This window comes from Diachasmimorpha longicaudata, chromosome 3 (assembly GCF_034640455.1).
Source record: "Diachasmimorpha longicaudata isolate KC_UGA_2023 chromosome 3, iyDiaLong2, whole genome shotgun sequence".
Lineage (NCBI taxonomy): Eukaryota > Metazoa > Arthropoda > Insecta > Hymenoptera > Braconidae > Diachasmimorpha > Diachasmimorpha longicaudata.
In genome coordinates this window covers 9,206,807-9,222,862 of record NC_087227.1, presented here as the reverse complement: position 1 = coordinate 9,222,862, position 16,056 = coordinate 9,206,807, and the positions used below count along the sequence as shown (strand labels likewise).

Sequence of the window (16,056 nt, the reverse complement as noted above, 5' to 3'; positions counted from 1 at the left end):
TTGAAAAATATTATTTTCGCAGGGAAAGTTTGTTGAAGGAAAATTCAGTTATTTTTATTTAATTCTTTCAATCAAAAATTGTCAAACGCCCTTAAGGTTTGGGTTCCTCTCGAAATGTCATTGGTGCCTCACCAAGTCCAGCGAAAAAAAAATCCTCATTCGCAGCAATATTATTTCCATCTCCACCTCCGTCGTGGCTCTATTGATATCTTTGAAATACACCAAAAGAATCTCAGGATGGGAATAACAAGGCGAAGACATGTGTTTCTCTTTGTCCCATTCCCTCAATGTCCCCAATAATGTAAACAATTTTTTCATCCATTTCCCTGGCCCCTCCGCTCACCTGCCCTATCCAGGGGTGGCGATGAGTCGTTTACCTACCTGATTCGCCAGTTATTGGTGGCAAATCCTGAGTACATCGCCCCCACCCCATCAAAAATTGTCAAATTGTCCGGTGAAAATTGAGGGGCAGTCACAGTAGACCGTGCGACGTTGTAGAAACAGGTAGACTTCATCCCTTACACCGATCTGTTCTACAATTCCTTCGAAGTCCTCTCATTTTTCTCAGAAATTACCTTACGTGTTCTGCGTTTCATTGGCATTAATTTCCCTCATATAAAGTCAAGGGGGGACATCGCCATATCAACAGTTCAACGCACTTTTCGGTTACGTTGTGCACCTTATAAATTAAATTTTTTTTCTCCCAGTTGCCGGCCACTTTGCTTCAGTTCTTCATCAAATCCATCATCCAGTGTTTTTTTTTTGTGTGTGTTCTAAGGTGAGTTGAATCTTCAATATCGTTAACGGAAGGGTGTTTGTACATTTATTGAGAATTTTTCAATTCTCCTGAAGCAATTAATCTGTTAAAAGTTCCTAGCAATGGTCAATCAATCGATATCTATTGAATCTTTCCGGGAAATCTTATCTAAAAATCATTACCACCCTACAAGACACTGTAATTAATTTACCAGTGGCTAATGATTGAAAATTTGTAAATTATCGACTGATAAAAGAAATACTTTTTGACGACAAATAATTTCATGCCTCTTCGGGTATTTTTTATTTATTGAGAATCGGCGATTACATTTGACAATCTTTATCACGTATTGAGAGTAAATTGGCCAAATTACATTTTCATTCTTCGTTGAAGGGAAAGGTAAATTCCACAAAATGGCGTCTGATTCTTATGACCTTGGACACCTAGTTCTGTTTGGGTCCAATTTTATTGATTTATTCCTCCATTTACCTGATGATAATCTGTTATTCTATTGTGAGTTTAAACTGGTCTAAGTGGGTTTCAATATCTTTCAGGCCATTAATAGACAGAATAGATTTAAATAGGTCCTTAACTTTTTCAGAACGGAGAAATGAAGCCGGACGATCTGGTTCAGGTTGAGCCGAGGTCCATCGAGACCATGTCGGAGACCTCGGAGGGGACCACCACCACGAGCCACTCCGGACAGCATGGGTTCGAGAGTAGGGAAGAGCTGTTGGAGCTTGTGGAGAAGTTACAACTCACGAGTCTCGAGGAATTGCATCGAGAGCGTTTTCGAGTTGATAGACGCAAGCTTGAAACCATGTTGCTTGGTAAATTTATTGATGATTACTTCATTATGTCCAGGGGAACGAACCACAAAATTTATTTTGGTGATTTTTTGGGGAATATTCGGGTACTTTGGGGCTTCTTTGACACTGGCAACATTCCATGCAAAAGGATTATTCCAAAAATCAGAGGAAATGGATGAGCTACTGGCAATTGAGTTGAACAAATTATTCTCTATAATATAACTGGAATGCACGACAGCTATTTTCGAAATGAAAATTTCTGAATTTTTACAAAAGGTTTTTTTTTTCAGGCGATGAGGAGACACCAGAGTCTGCAAGCGTATTCTTCAATAAGGTATGTATTCATATCAATCATTAAAAAATATTAATTTTGGGTATGAGACGATTTTTTTCCACTTTTAAAACCCGCGAACGTTTAATTCAGGCTTCTTTCAAATACCTTTAATATTTTCTCGCCGCGTTGGGTCTAAAAATACCATCGCCACGGCGAAAGTGAAACGACTGCTGTTTATCCCGATGCAATGTTTTATTTATGAAAAAAACTATGAGAACGTCAGTGCGAATTCACGACGATGTTTACCTGAGGAGAATTTTTTTGTTGAAGAAAAAACTCACGCGGCAATTACAAGCCAATTCTTTTCACCGGTAGTGCTAATTGACATTTTATTTAACATTTATTCCTATCGAATTAAATATTTCACTTATTTTCAAACACTTGCGGATATCTCAGTACTTGAGTTATTTTTTCTTCCGTGAAATGATTTTCTATTTTTGCAGTAGAACATCAGAATTGTTATTCGAGCCCCATTTAGCCCTATTTCCGGACAGTTTACAATGTCTTCACTATTAAAATGTTGGAGATCTGAATTTAAATGTCAATATTAAATCGTTAGGGAGCATCACAACAATCTGAAACAAAATTACAAAGTCCAAAACATTGTGCGCATTTATTTATGAGTAAGAAACGTTTAAAAAAATTTATTGACGAACTTTGAAGTAGAATTTCTACTGCTGTATCTATCATAGTGTAAAAATAATACCAGTAGTACATCGGCTATTCCTTCTCCAGCGAACGGTTTCCTATTTTTGTAGTCGAGTATTTGAGCTGTCAGTTGAGCCCAATTTAGCCCTCATTTTCTGGGCATAACAAAAATTTATTCCAATTTATTAGGTTCAAAATAAAACCTCGAGACTGAACTATTATAAAATATTTTTTAATGTAAATACAAATAGGAAATTGTAAAATTAGGAAGTAGTCCTTTGAAATGATTCGGGAAAAAAGGGGAAAAATAAGTATTGACCTGGAGTAATATACCCCCCCAATGACCCAGTTTAGTCAATCCTTGGCTTAGATCCCTTTTGTCGAGGATAATACAACAACGGGCCCAAAAGGGTTTACGGTTAATAAACCTTCGGATCACAGTCTGACAACCCCACTAGCTTAACAATAGATATTTGGGTCAGGTGCCCGCATCAGTCATAAAACGTCTGGGTTTTCCCGGGTCTCTGCATGAGTCCTCATGAATGGGACCATAGACTCCATTTAATTAGTTACAATCAGCCGTAAGCCGACATAAAGTAGAGTAGAAACTTGTGCCATTTAAAATCGATTATTACTGTCCCAAGTCCCTCGGTCCTAAGCTAATCTGTCAGGTACCTCCCCAGGTGATTACCACAATTACTTGAAATTATCATCATTTTCCATTAATAATTCGTAACTAATTAATTTTTTACCGTAAAAATTGTTTCGGCGCAACAAATTCATTAACCGGAAAGCGATGACTTGTCTCAAAAATCCAGTCTAAACGACTACAACTATTAAACTATTTATTAATTAAAAACTAATGCTGGGAAAAACAAATTCGTTCATTAGAAATATTCAAGTTTGTAGTATAATTAGTGCAGAACTATAAAAGCCATTAGTCCTTAAATTTTTTTACATCAACTTTGATATCTGAAATTTTTTTCAGCCATTGAACAGAAAAATGTCCCTTGGAATCACCAAAGTTTTGTAATTCTCTTCAACAATTTCGCCCTCCCCACCGAAAAACAAATTCGCTTCACTGAATAATCTACCCAGTTGACCATGTAATTGGAAAGTTACCAGTAAAAACCCCGGAACCCGCAAATTTTTTTCGTCATCGAACTAGTTTACCCACTCCGATCTAAACCAATTACCCACTCCCTCCCCTCAAAATTCCTCCGCCCCTCCACCCCTCAATTAATCACCTTCCCCTCCCGCAAATGCAGCGAACCCCACCGTCAACCCCAGTCTAGGGACATCTCTTCCGGAAAAAACAAAAGAGAAATAAAACCTCTCAAGAAGAACAAAAATACCGATGCGAGGCACTTGCACTGGCATTTGGTGGGGCAAAATGGAAAAAAAAAGAAATACCGAGTGGGAAGTGGTATGGCATAGTCGCGAGTTGCCCCGTTACATTATCTCGAATTAGTCAGTCAGTACCGTCTTACCAGTCGGTTCCGTAACTACGTCCTCGCCGAGCAAGACGTTAAATTCATACGAAATAATTGTCCTTGTGCATTTGAAATCGTCGAGTCACTCACCTTGGCTATTTTTTCCACCACTGAACAAACATATCTCCGATAAAATTGTTGAACAATAAAAATAATTACGGTTAATTGGCTCCAACGAGTGGGAGATATTCAATTAAATTAGTGGTAAATAAAAAGTTGAGTGAAAACAAACGGTGAAAGTGTTGAAGTTAACGCGTGATTTTCTCGTTTCTTCGATAATAAAGATGATGACATAATGAATTTCATTTGCGGTTGGTGAATTAGCGAGGATTATTCATCGACTGATCGATTTATTCACTGATATTTTAATGTTCAAGTGGACACGAAGGACTTAATATCCAGAGATTGCATTGAACAGCCACTAAAATGACTGTGGTAATGACCTTATCGTATGATCAATTATTTGCTATTTTTGCTTATGTTTTGCGTTTATTCTGCCGAGCTGGTTCTTACGTCAGCTTGGTGGGTTTTTGGTGGCACAGGTAGCGTGCATGAGTCTTGGTCATTTATGCATTATTTTTTTTTACTCAACTCTTTGATGAGACATTTTTATTTCTTAACGAGTGACTGATGATTTATTGAGGCTACTCATTGCGTGCTTTAATTTATTTTTTCGATGCCACTTGGGTTTCGAAAAAAATGTTAACACTGTGAGGGAAAGTTTTTAATCTGGAATTTATTTTTTTTTAGATTATGGACGAGACTAATACCGTCATTACGTGGCCATCACGGTTGAAGATTGGTGCTAAATCTAAGAAAGGTCAGTTCAATTGATCAATCATTGGCGATTTATATTATCTTGTGATTTGGGATCAATAGATCAATGGGATCAGGCTGCGGAGGGAATTTCAGTCTTCAAGTCTTTGAACGAAGCATTTCCTCTTTTCACTTCCGCTTTTCAAGGGCTTGAAATATTTTAGAGGATTTTTTAAATCCTGAAAATGAATTACGCGAAATTAAGTGAATCAGTTGTCTGTTACAAAGGTTTTTTCAAAATAGTTTTGGTCTGCAATTTTGATTTGGATATTTGTCAACAAATCGGAAAAAATCCGGGTGAAAAGTGCTGATATATCAATTAGTTGGTCAATAATTTCGTTTTAATGAGAACTTCAGTGAAGTTTAATGAACAGTTAAGACAGAAATATCAGCTTTACCGTTTGACGAACCCATAACTTTTATTAGTGATGAATAACATCATTAATACCAAATAGTGACCCGATATCAATCGGACAGAGTCACGCGGTACAGTCTCCATCACTTGGGAGTTACGTCAATTCCAATCTTACGTGACTGCTGGCTATCGGATGCACGTCACGAATATGTAGTTTACATTTTATGTGAATTCCGAAAAATTGAGCTTTAATCAATGCAATAATGTTCCAAAACCCCTGGCAATTTGAACATGTTCTGGGTTCATTAAAATTTTTCGCGGATTGATGAAAATTTTTTTTTAATTTCACATTTTGACGATTACGAGCATTTTTTCCAAATAATTCAGAAAACAATCAATTGTCCATTATAAAAATTATTTTTTCGAAACCATACAACTTAAACAACGATTTAATTCAAATTTATCAGCTGATTTCCATAAATTTCGTCTCACTTGAATATTTAAAAAAAAATAATAGGTGTCGATTGAAAACCTTGAATTTTATTCACCCATTTGTCAAATTAAAAATGAGTAAATATAATTTCTTTTCTTATCTTGAGAAAATGTTTCAAAAAGGAATGAAAATCGTGGAATTTCTTCTCTCTCCTTGCGACAACTACCGCAGGAAAAAATAATTGATTCTGCCGGTCTGAGTTGTGCCGGTTCGAGTGTCCCCTTTCCACTTGGAGTAATGATTTCTAGGACACTCTCCAGTTGGACTCATAGTGGTGGAAAATTTTCGGGTGATTCATAGCTTCCGCGATTGCCTCAAACGTTGTAAAGTACACGTAGCCCATCACCTTATCTAGTTCCAATTTTCCGTTATAAATTCGTCGATACATTTTTTTTCCACATGATTGGAGCATCTGAATGAATTCCCGAGAGGGGAAACAAATCAATGACAAAATCACGTGCTACGATAGAGTTATTTTTTTCACCGTCACTCTGACGAAAATATTTTAAATCTTATTTCCACTGGGAATTTTCCACGATTTCTTGTATTTACTTGCTCTATTCTATCTCTACAGTCTACCGTATCTATTAATCTAGCTGACTAATGAGAATTTTATAATTGTGGGATCTTTGCTTTGGATCATTTGTTATTGAGACAATTGCTTGCATTGTCCACCTCAATTTTTATTCTGAAATCAGTATTGACAAGTGGAAATTTCCCCAGATTTCCTGCAACTCGTTGAGATTTCCATTCTCCGCCAGAAACTTCTCGTCATGACTGAGTCCAACTGATAAAAATATATTTATCAGGAGTCATCCGAATTATTCCATCCCCCAGGATCGACCCATGCAAATGTCTCATTACCCTCAATCATTAATTGCCCAGTCTGCTACATATTTCATCACCAAAATATTTAATCAGATTACGAAAGCAATTAGTCATCATGTCCACTCTCATCTTGAAACCGCACTCCTCCCCATTATCGCGTTCATCATCGCAAAATTACTCTTTTGACCACAACAAATATTTTCGAAAATTCGATCCTGGTTTATTCGGCTGCGGCCTTGTGGCAATTTCCATCGTATCACGTCGTTGCTATCGGATACGATTATCACTAGACAAAAGCAGTGAGCGGAACTTTTATTTCAGGCGTTCATTATCGATAATAAACACAAAACTACATCTACAAGTGTGAATAACAGATACAACTATGTCATATTTGTGTGTTTTGGCTGTACATAATTCAACACCGTTATGTTTTTTCTATAAATAACGACAGTTTATGTATTTTCAGATCCACACATAAAGGTCGCGGGTCGAGTGGATGACGTGGGGGCCGCTAAGGAGAAGATTATGCAAATATTGGACACACGGGTAAGATTATTGCTGGCATATGTATCAATTTATTAGAATTATTTGCGACTCTTGTCATAGGTTTTTTGTCATTGGATGAATGCTTTCGAGCCGTTTCATTTCCTACGCTAAAAAATATAGCGCAAAATTAAATGATAACTGCAATTTATTTTATTTATGAGGATCTAAAGATAACAGACTATCCTCACCATTTTTTTTCCCATAAAATGCATTTTTCATTTTACTATTTATCATAAATAAAGTAAAAAATACTTAGGTATTCATAATGCCCATAATGATATATTTTTTTTTCACATTACAGCAAAGTATGCGAGTAACGATGAAACTAGATGTGAGTTATACAGACCACTCTCACATTATCGGAAAGGGCGGTCTAACGATAAAACGAGTGATGGAAGACACTGGTTGTCACATTCATTTTCCTGATAGCAATCGTAGCAATCATCAGGAGAAGAGCAATCAAGTGTCCATTGCTGGGGAGATGGAGGGTGTGGAAAGAGCACGTGCACGTGTCAGGGTAGGTATCCATTTGTCAAAATTCGGTCGACTATTTGTCATCGGGATTTGCATCCTTTCTTATTATTTCTATTGTTTATTTCTAGATGAGATGAATCATATTTCCAATTAATTTGTCATTTAATTTAATTGCATTCGAAATCACGATTTCATCAGCTGTTATTCTCAGAATTAATACTTTGTTTACTGGAGAATTTTCGAAACCTCAGGATAAAGCTCGGATGACATTGCATGTTTGATTGAGCTTCTGAATTCATAATGAACAGATTAATTACACTAATTTGGCGACTTATGATTTAAATTTTTGTAAGAATTTAATTTCCAGTTAATTATATTATTTTTTATTAGTTTGCAATTCAAGTGATAAATTCATGCAAAATAACTATTTTTTGGCAACAAGTGGCGAGTCCGTCATTACTATCAATTATTCTTCTTTATCAGAACCTGACTCCACTGATATTCTCCTTCGAACTGCCGATAATGGGTGCCATGCACGGTCATCCCGACTCCACATCTCCCTACATCGTGAAAATCCAGGAAAAATACAACGTTCAGGTGATGTTCCGTACAAGACCAAAGCTACATGCAACCCTGGTAGTTGTCAAGGGCTGTGAATGGGAAGTTCAACAAGTGAAGGAGGCTACAGTCTTCCTTATTCACCACATGTGCAAGAATCTCGCGGTAAGTTTTAACGCTTTTATCACAATTTTTATGTCTTGAGATTTTACAAGCGTCAACATGTTTTTGATAAGACAGATATCTTGACTCTGAACAAAAATAAATTGATGATACAGAATTCTCGGTGATAATGAGTGCAAAGAATGCAAACGAATCACAGTCATCCGCAGGCAAATTAATAAATGAATATATGTAGTTCTGTCTTTCCCTCAGTCCTTTGGTGAACTGTTCATAGAGGAATTTTTGTTCTATACAAATTTTTATTTCAAAACATCTCGTTTGGAGAAACCATTAGAAAGCTCACTATCAAAGAAATTCCTGAAAATTAAATCAATCCAAATAGCCATCGTAATCGTCTTTTAACTTCAACTTAATGGCGTTAAAACAAACATTTTAAGCGATTATTGAGTTCAGTTGAAGCATGATATTTGAAGATATCTTTGAGATTGTGATTTAAAAAAATAAAATTCCTTAAAACTTTCCAATCAATCAAAATCACAATTATTGTCATTGCTTTCATCTTCGCAATCATTGGAAAGCAAATCCGATTGGATCTCTTTCGGTATATTTTTTCTTATTAATTATGCAATTTTTTTTTTCATTGGTGACTTCTCCCTCCAGTTCTTAAAGTTCACCCATTCGTGCAACTAAAATAAACTTGCCCCTTCCAGAATCAAATTCAAGTGCAGATGTCGATGGAGATATCCCCTCAGCATCACAGCATCGTCTTGGGAAAGCAGAGTACCAACTTAAAGCTGATAATGCAACGCACCTCGACGCAGATAATCTTCCCAGATGCAGGTGATCCCAACATCCCCAGTTTGAAGAAAAGCAACGTGATAATAACTGGACCCATCAACAACGTCTACACGGCTCGCCAACAGTTGCTGGGCTCACTGCCCCTTGTCCTCATGTTCGATTTGCCCGAGACCTCTCGCCAGTGTGTGGACTCGGAGACAATCTCCCAACTAATGCAGACCCTCGATGTCTTCATAAACGTCCTCCACAAGCCCAAGCAGAGCAGTCTCTCAGTGATAATCAAAGGTGTCGAGCGCAATGCCAACTGCATTTACGAGGCACGTAGACAGCTGCTTTCCTTGGAGAACGCCCAGGTTATCGCCGAGATTCCTTCGGGTTACACCATCCCCAATCCTTCGAATATTTTCCAGAACAGCCTCAACGGAAATGTGCTATCCGAAAAATTCGCCAATTTCCTCACAATAAACACACAGTCCCCCTCACCGTACTGCGTTTCCCCCCTTGCCAACTCACCGAATCCGTTGAGCCTGTCCCCTCACTGGAGCCTCCCACCAATGTTCTCACCCCTGATGCATCACCCCTTTGCATTTCCAAACGCCAATGCTCAACTCCTAGCAGCTCGTCAGGCCATGCAGGCCAATATTCTGAATCAGCAACAAGCACAGATGAATGCTCCTTCGCAGAACCTCCTCGGGATAGCCCAGACTCATCCACCAGGCTTTACTCCAAACACTCACTTTAACTCCAACTCCTGCAACCTGGGCTCAAAGTCGGGAAGCGATAGCAAGGATACCAGTGCGTACTTGTCCCTGAGCAGTGCCTCAAGTACATTATCTAGTCCAGCTGTCAGTCCCAGGAACATCTCTCCCATTGGTTCGTCCCATACTGATATGTCCACGAGCAGAGACCTGTCAGCGATGCTTTCTGACCTGTCTATGGAGAAAAAGGGATTCCGTTCCTCTGCACCTCTCACCAGTTACGATTTCGATCACAAGAAGATACTCGCGTTGAAGGCTATGAAGACCAAGCCCAATCCAAGTGAGTACAGAGTGCCGACACCCACGTGGGCTGGCTATGGTCTTAGTCAGACAATGCCCAGTCTGAATCCCGGTGAGAATCAGAAGCCGAGGGATCCTTCGGATCTCTGGGATGACCCTAGTACACCTCTCCTTTACACTCCCACCATGAAGTTCGATGGGGAAGGTGAGGGTGACTGCCCCACACCGTTGGCCATGACATCTACGTTCGTAGACCACACACCGAGGAGTCGACTCGAGAAAATTCTGAATGGAAGTCTTACGGATCTATCTGGTGCTATGATAAATGCGGGATTGGATAAAAAGTGGATTGGTTAGTAGTTTTTTTTATTTTTTATTAATGCTTTTACTTGCCTAAAGGATAGTCGCAGAGACTGACATAGCAATGCTACATCTGAATACCTTGAGAGAATGCGATGCATTGACTTGTCTGGAAGGCTTTTATTTTTTTTAACTTTAAGAGAGTTGTTGAGCAAGGAGACAACGCAAATATATGCATTTATCCATTGGCTTTATCATGCTTTGTCAATCACTTGTCGGTGTATTCCTAACAAATATGGCTGGCTTCATTGAAATTTCTCACTCTGCTTTTCATCGGTTTCATCAGATATGCTAGCATCCCACGAAATCGACATGTCCACTTTTGTGTCATTGACTGAGGAGGATTTAATGGATATTGGAGTCAGTGCTTGGGGGGCTAGACGCAAAATGATTCTTCTTATTTCCGGTATTTATGCTGTCATTTAACAATCGATTTCCATATCACTCTAAAAATCATTTGCTTGATAGAGAAAAATTGAAAAAATCATTAAAAAATCTTTCTTTCTCTGCAGAATTGAGGAAACGTACAAAGCCATTTTCCGGCAGTGCAGCACCAGGAGCTGAACGTAGGGCTTCTCTGACAATTCCATCTGTGTCGAACAGCAACAGCGTAGAAGGAAAATGGTAGAGGAAAAAGACTTTAATCTATCTCAATAAGTTCAAAAATTGATTTAAGGAAATTAAGAGGGGAACATATCAACGCGAGGGCTGGTAAAAATCGAGGGAGTCTATTATTTTTGGGAAAATTTTCAATAACATTGCATGCTTTATTTATTGAGAACCCAGGGAGGGAAGCAAGTCATGCCGATTTTTTTTTCTTTTTTTTTCTTCATTTTTCCTTCGCTATCTGAACTCCCTCGTGAAGTCCAGCGTTTGATATCTCATTTTTTAAATGAATAATAGCAGAAAATTATTGTGAACGAGGTCGCGGCAGCCCTTAGAGGTTCGTTACACACGTCATTGCTGGCAATTACGTGAACGTGTGCCAATGAATTGTTTAAAAAATTTTTTGGAGAGATGAACGAATCGATTCTCATTTAACTAGCAAAAATCTGTTCAATCTCTGTCTGTGATGATTACGATCATACTGATTTAGGCACTCTTAAGACTTAGTTAAAAATGAAAAAAAAAATTAAAATTATAAAAATTTAGGAAAAAAAAACGTTCAGGTTTGGGGGGAAAGGGTGTCATTGATGTGGATGATTGCATGCAGCGGCTTCTCATATTTATTGAGAATAAAAACGATGGATATTGAGACTAAGCTCGAAGACCAACTGCGAGAATCGTTGAATTAATGATAACGGCCGTTTTCGAGTTTTATATTTACAGATAACGATATATTATTTATTACTAATAAGGAGGGCGCTGGATGCACGTCCTGGGGCGATGTCATTAAATTTATCATCTGATTATGCAATTATTATTATTTTGCGAATAAATAGGAAGTCGGTTCACCACTAGGTGGGATAAAATGGGAATTTTCATGTTGATAAGTAGTTTGAAAAATCGATTTCCATTTTGCAATGAGTTTTTGAATGAATTTCTTCGGGTCCAATGCTTTTTTGAAGGTATTTCCTTTATTTAACGCATTTTTCTAGCTTCTGAGATATTCATGGAAAAATAAAGTGCAATTTAGCTGAGAAACTCCTCCATTTTGCCCCACTTGTCACATATTTTAACCAGTGGTGAGGGATAATTCACTCGATGAATTATAAATATATAAATAGAACTTAAAAATTATATGGAAACCGAAACGGTACGATTTTACGATAATAAGGTACACGTGAATAGTAAAACATCGCCTTAACTCATTATGTCAATTTAAAAGTCAGATTTTTTTTTCAAGAATGCGTTAGGTAACGAGCTCTGCTCACGTACGCAGTGCATCTAGGAGTAATTTGCCTTGGGCCAAATCGATTTCTCACAAAATATTTATTCCCTCAATAATATATTTTTATTTTTTTTTCTTTGCTCGATTTGGTTCAGCGTGATATGTCCAACTGCCTAGCGAACGATTCTGTTTTACCCCGAATTAAATCATTGACCCATTAATAGGAACTTTTAACTTACGAAAAACATAAATTATTTTTCAGTGTTTAATTTTTTTCTTTTTTTGATAAGATATTAACAGTGGAGTCAGGCGTGAAGTGATGGACTGTAGCTAGATAATTCTTCACATTCCATCGTTCGTTGTCTTCGTAATGAGTGATTCTAGGGAAAAATATCACAAGATATTTTTTGTAGACAATTTTGTCAGCTACAAAAAAGATTTAACGACATTTCCTCGAATAATTAATCACCAACAAGATAATTGCATGGGTTAAAAAAATGTCAAAATTTGTTTGACATGAGAAATAAAATTTCTCTTAAATCCTGAAGATCAATTACGCTCTATCACTTCACAACTGAAATCCGCCAGTCACTGGTAGAATAATATAGTAGATGAATTCATAAAAAAGAGTTTGAACGATTGAACGATAGTGCAGAAGTAATTCACATGAAACGTAAATGATAAATCCAATTGTGTTCGTGTAATATCGTCCGTTGTTCCGATCCCTTTGGTGTCTTGAATAATTTCGGTCATTATATTGAATTGTCTGTCCGAATAAATCAAGTCTCACTTGCGCTCGTACTTGTTCAAATCAGTGTTCGAGATTGAATATTTTTTTTTCATTTTTTTAACATATTTTTTTTTTCTTTGCATGACTTTAAGGTAACGAGGTTTCAACGGTACAGTGCAATTGAGAAAAGAAAAATGTAATTCAAGTCTGAAGATGATTTATGATAATGTTAATTATTCTGCATGAAAAAAAAATGTCACCTATGTTCATACGAATAAATTAATCTAGTGATTAATGAAGGGAAAACGAAGGGGAAATTGAGATTGTGAAGATACTGTTGGGAGGGGAAAGGGTCGAGCGAGGGTATCCGCGAATGTTATTGTTAATTTCCACATGACATATCTCACGATGTTGAATTGTTGTTTTAAATAATTTAGGAGGGGAGTGGATGAACGAAAATTCTACAGAACTGAAAATATTTTTCAAAAATTCAACTCCACGAAAAATTTATTGATTGTTTTGCCACTTCCCTGTTGAATTTCTTCCATCCACGAGAGTAGCGATTGTATTCAACTTAATTGTTATGGACTCGAAGGTTCAAAATCCTTTGGAACTGAGAAAAGTCACCTGACTCCGTCGCTGCGTATTTTTTTTTTTAATCAAATGTTTATTTTAAAATATCGTGAGATTTAGAAAAATGAAAATTGTAGTAAATCAATAGGCAGCGTGTATTGTTGTAATTGTAGACATTCCACTGAATGATTGTACGGGGAGATAATAATGTTGCTTTTGAACAATTGCACTGAGGAATACATTTGAGTGAATAAAACATTCGAAATTTCAAACGGAGACTCGCTCGTCGGTTTCACTCTGACAAGATAATTCACAGATGATCGAACAGAGAGAGTATGAAATATTGTTACAAAAAAAATCGAAAAAAAATGTCTTTTTATATATTGCTGCATGATATTTTTTTATATATTAGTAATTGAAAATTTTGATATGCAAATGATATGCTGTGTACGTCTGTGTGATCCTATGGATTACTATCGATTTTTTTTCTTTTTTTTCATGAAAAAATAATGGGAATTTTGAACTGATGAATAAAATAGCCCCAGTTACTGTGGCATGAATTTCATAGTCTGAAGTTTGTTTCTCGTTTCCTTCTATCCAAGCAATGGCAAAACAAAAATTTATCGCAAATGGCTTTTTCATTTGGACTGTAACCTTAACTCCAGAGGAAAACCCAGACTCGCTGCTAAAATAATATGATAAGCTATCATGTCATGACTATTTTCATTCAAAAGTCATGGAGATGAGGATTTCTGAAGCTGTCACCTCCCACCAATAAATAATACATCATTTCTATAAATAAAAAAATATGGTCTTTCCGAAAGAGGAATTTATTGAACGCTCTTCACACCGCAGTACAAAATTGTTGTGCTCTCCTCTCCAAACACCAGACATTGAAGTTAAACTCAATATTCTCAACTCTTATCACATCACGAAGGTACAGAATACATCTTCATATCCCTCTCGTATAATTCAGTTTCACAAGCCATGCAATCGAAGCTCCCCGCAACTTTAAAATATGCACTCATGCAGTAGTAACAATAAATATGATGGCATCCTGCCTGACAAGGGAGCACCGGTGTCTCTCCACAATAAGGACACAGTGTCTGGCTTGTCATCCTACAAATAATATTCCCTTTCGTGTCTTTTATTCCTCGTTTACTGAAATAAGAAACGAAGCATCGCTTCAGATAATGGAAATTAATCATCGGTAAACCCGTCGTGAACAGCTCCATGAGCCCGTGCCAGAGTAATTCCCTGGTCATGTAGGAGTACCCAATGGTCCTGGGTCTCGTCGTCGCAATGTTCCTACTGGAGATGCCCAGCAGTCTCTCCAGAATAATCGGCTGTGTTCCTCGATTGAGGAAAATCAACAGATTTATAAAACTCAGTAGACCCACAACGTTCATTATTTTCCCCAGGTACTTCCTGATTATTTTATCACGCGGTGTGGCGGCAATCCTATTCGGATCGACGTACTTATCCTCCAGGTACTTGGGGACAACCGAGAGGATGAAAAAGAGGATTGATTTATTGCGCGTTAAATCAATGTAGGTGAGATCGAGTAATTTCTGGCCGAATGAAGACTTTCCAGTCCCCAGGGAAAATATAAAAATGAGCGATCTCAGGGCCGCGTGAATCTCTGGTGTCCATTTTTCGGTGACTCCAGGAGTAAAGAGACGGGATAATTCTTGGGATCGGGCGACGAAAATTCGGTGGATTTCCTCGTCCAACTGGAGGGCGTCCAGTTGGTTTATTCTTGATACGTACGCTGAACTCATTGTTGAAAGGGGTTTTTAACTGAAAGGAAAAAATAATAATTCGATTCTAAACTTCAGCAGTGGCTTCAGAAAAGAATCCTTCGAGAATAAATTAAAGGACAGCCAGATATATGTTAGTTTGCTCCAGACCACACGGTAGATTCAAGAGTTATGCATTTTCATTTGTCAAATTAAAAAACAATGAATTGGCACTGAATCGTGATAATGATTATTATGCAGCGATACCTATTGCATAACCTCGTCTGAATAATCATCTTAGACTTGTCATTCTGACAGTTGAAACTTGCTTTATCCTCCGAAAAAATAAAAGCTTAATTACCGAACCCCCAAAATCCAACCAAACGTATTAAAATCCTACAATTCATTCACGAATAATTCATCAACGCTGTTTGCCCTAATTACCATCCAATAATTAATTCATCATTTTAACCCCGTAATTACCGTGAAAACATGACGTTGACACTCGAGCCACTGGTGTTCGGTAGAAAAACTCCCGTAATCACTTAAAACGATCAACGAAAATATCAGCGAATCACTTTCACCTCGGGAGCAATAAAAATAAATTAATTATCTAATCTCGACGTTAATTATTTTCACGAAATTCATCGTACGTCGACAGCATACCGATGAGAAACAGCTGATCGTCTTCCTCGTCCTCCCGGGAATTCAAAGATGGCGGCACTTTTGCAGTTGCAGAGGGCGCCAGGCGACGGTCTGATATGAAAATCCACCCACATACGCAAGAGTGGGG

General features: G+C 37.5%; 2 protein-coding genes across 6 annotated transcripts; one reads left to right on the top strand and one right to left on the bottom strand.

The window, feature by feature from the left end:
• The first annotated feature begins 429 nt into the window (after positions 1-429).
• LOC135160835 (protein bicaudal C) lies at positions 430-14,089 on the top strand. 5 transcript variants are annotated; one of them, XM_064117887.1, is made up of 11 exons: positions 430-504; positions 708-778; positions 1,359-1,587; positions 1,857-1,900; positions 4,792-4,861; positions 7,000-7,079; positions 7,381-7,596; positions 8,037-8,276; positions 8,945-10,382; positions 10,677-10,796; positions 10,903-14,089. In XM_064117887.1, exons 3-11 carry the CDS (start codon positions 1,368-1,370, stop codon positions 11,016-11,018), a joined length of 2,544 nt encoding a protein of 847 aa, XP_063973957.1. In that variant the 5' UTR covers positions 430-504; positions 708-778; positions 1,359-1,367; the 3' UTR covers positions 11,019-14,089. The 5 variants fall into 5 exon arrangements, with proteins under 5 accessions (XP_063973957.1, XP_063973960.1, XP_063973959.1 ...); XM_064117888.1 differs by lacking the exon at positions 430-504 and having other exon boundaries at positions 519-778; positions 10,903-11,014; positions 13,104-14,089; XM_064117890.1 differs by lacking the exons at positions 430-504; positions 10,677-10,796 and having other exon boundaries at positions 518-778; positions 10,903-11,014; positions 13,104-14,089.
• LOC135160855 (peroxisome biogenesis factor 2) lies at positions 11,421-15,979 on the bottom strand. Its single transcript, XM_064117938.1, has 2 exons — positions 15,747-15,979; positions 11,421-15,324 (listed from the first exon to the last, which is right to left on the bottom strand). The coding sequence occupies exon 2, from the start codon at positions 15,303-15,305 to the stop codon at positions 14,454-14,456; it is 852 nt and encodes a 283-aa protein (XP_063974008.1). The 5' UTR covers positions 15,306-15,324; positions 15,747-15,979; the 3' UTR covers positions 11,421-14,453.
• Between the last annotated feature and the right edge of the window lie 77 nt (positions 15,980-16,056).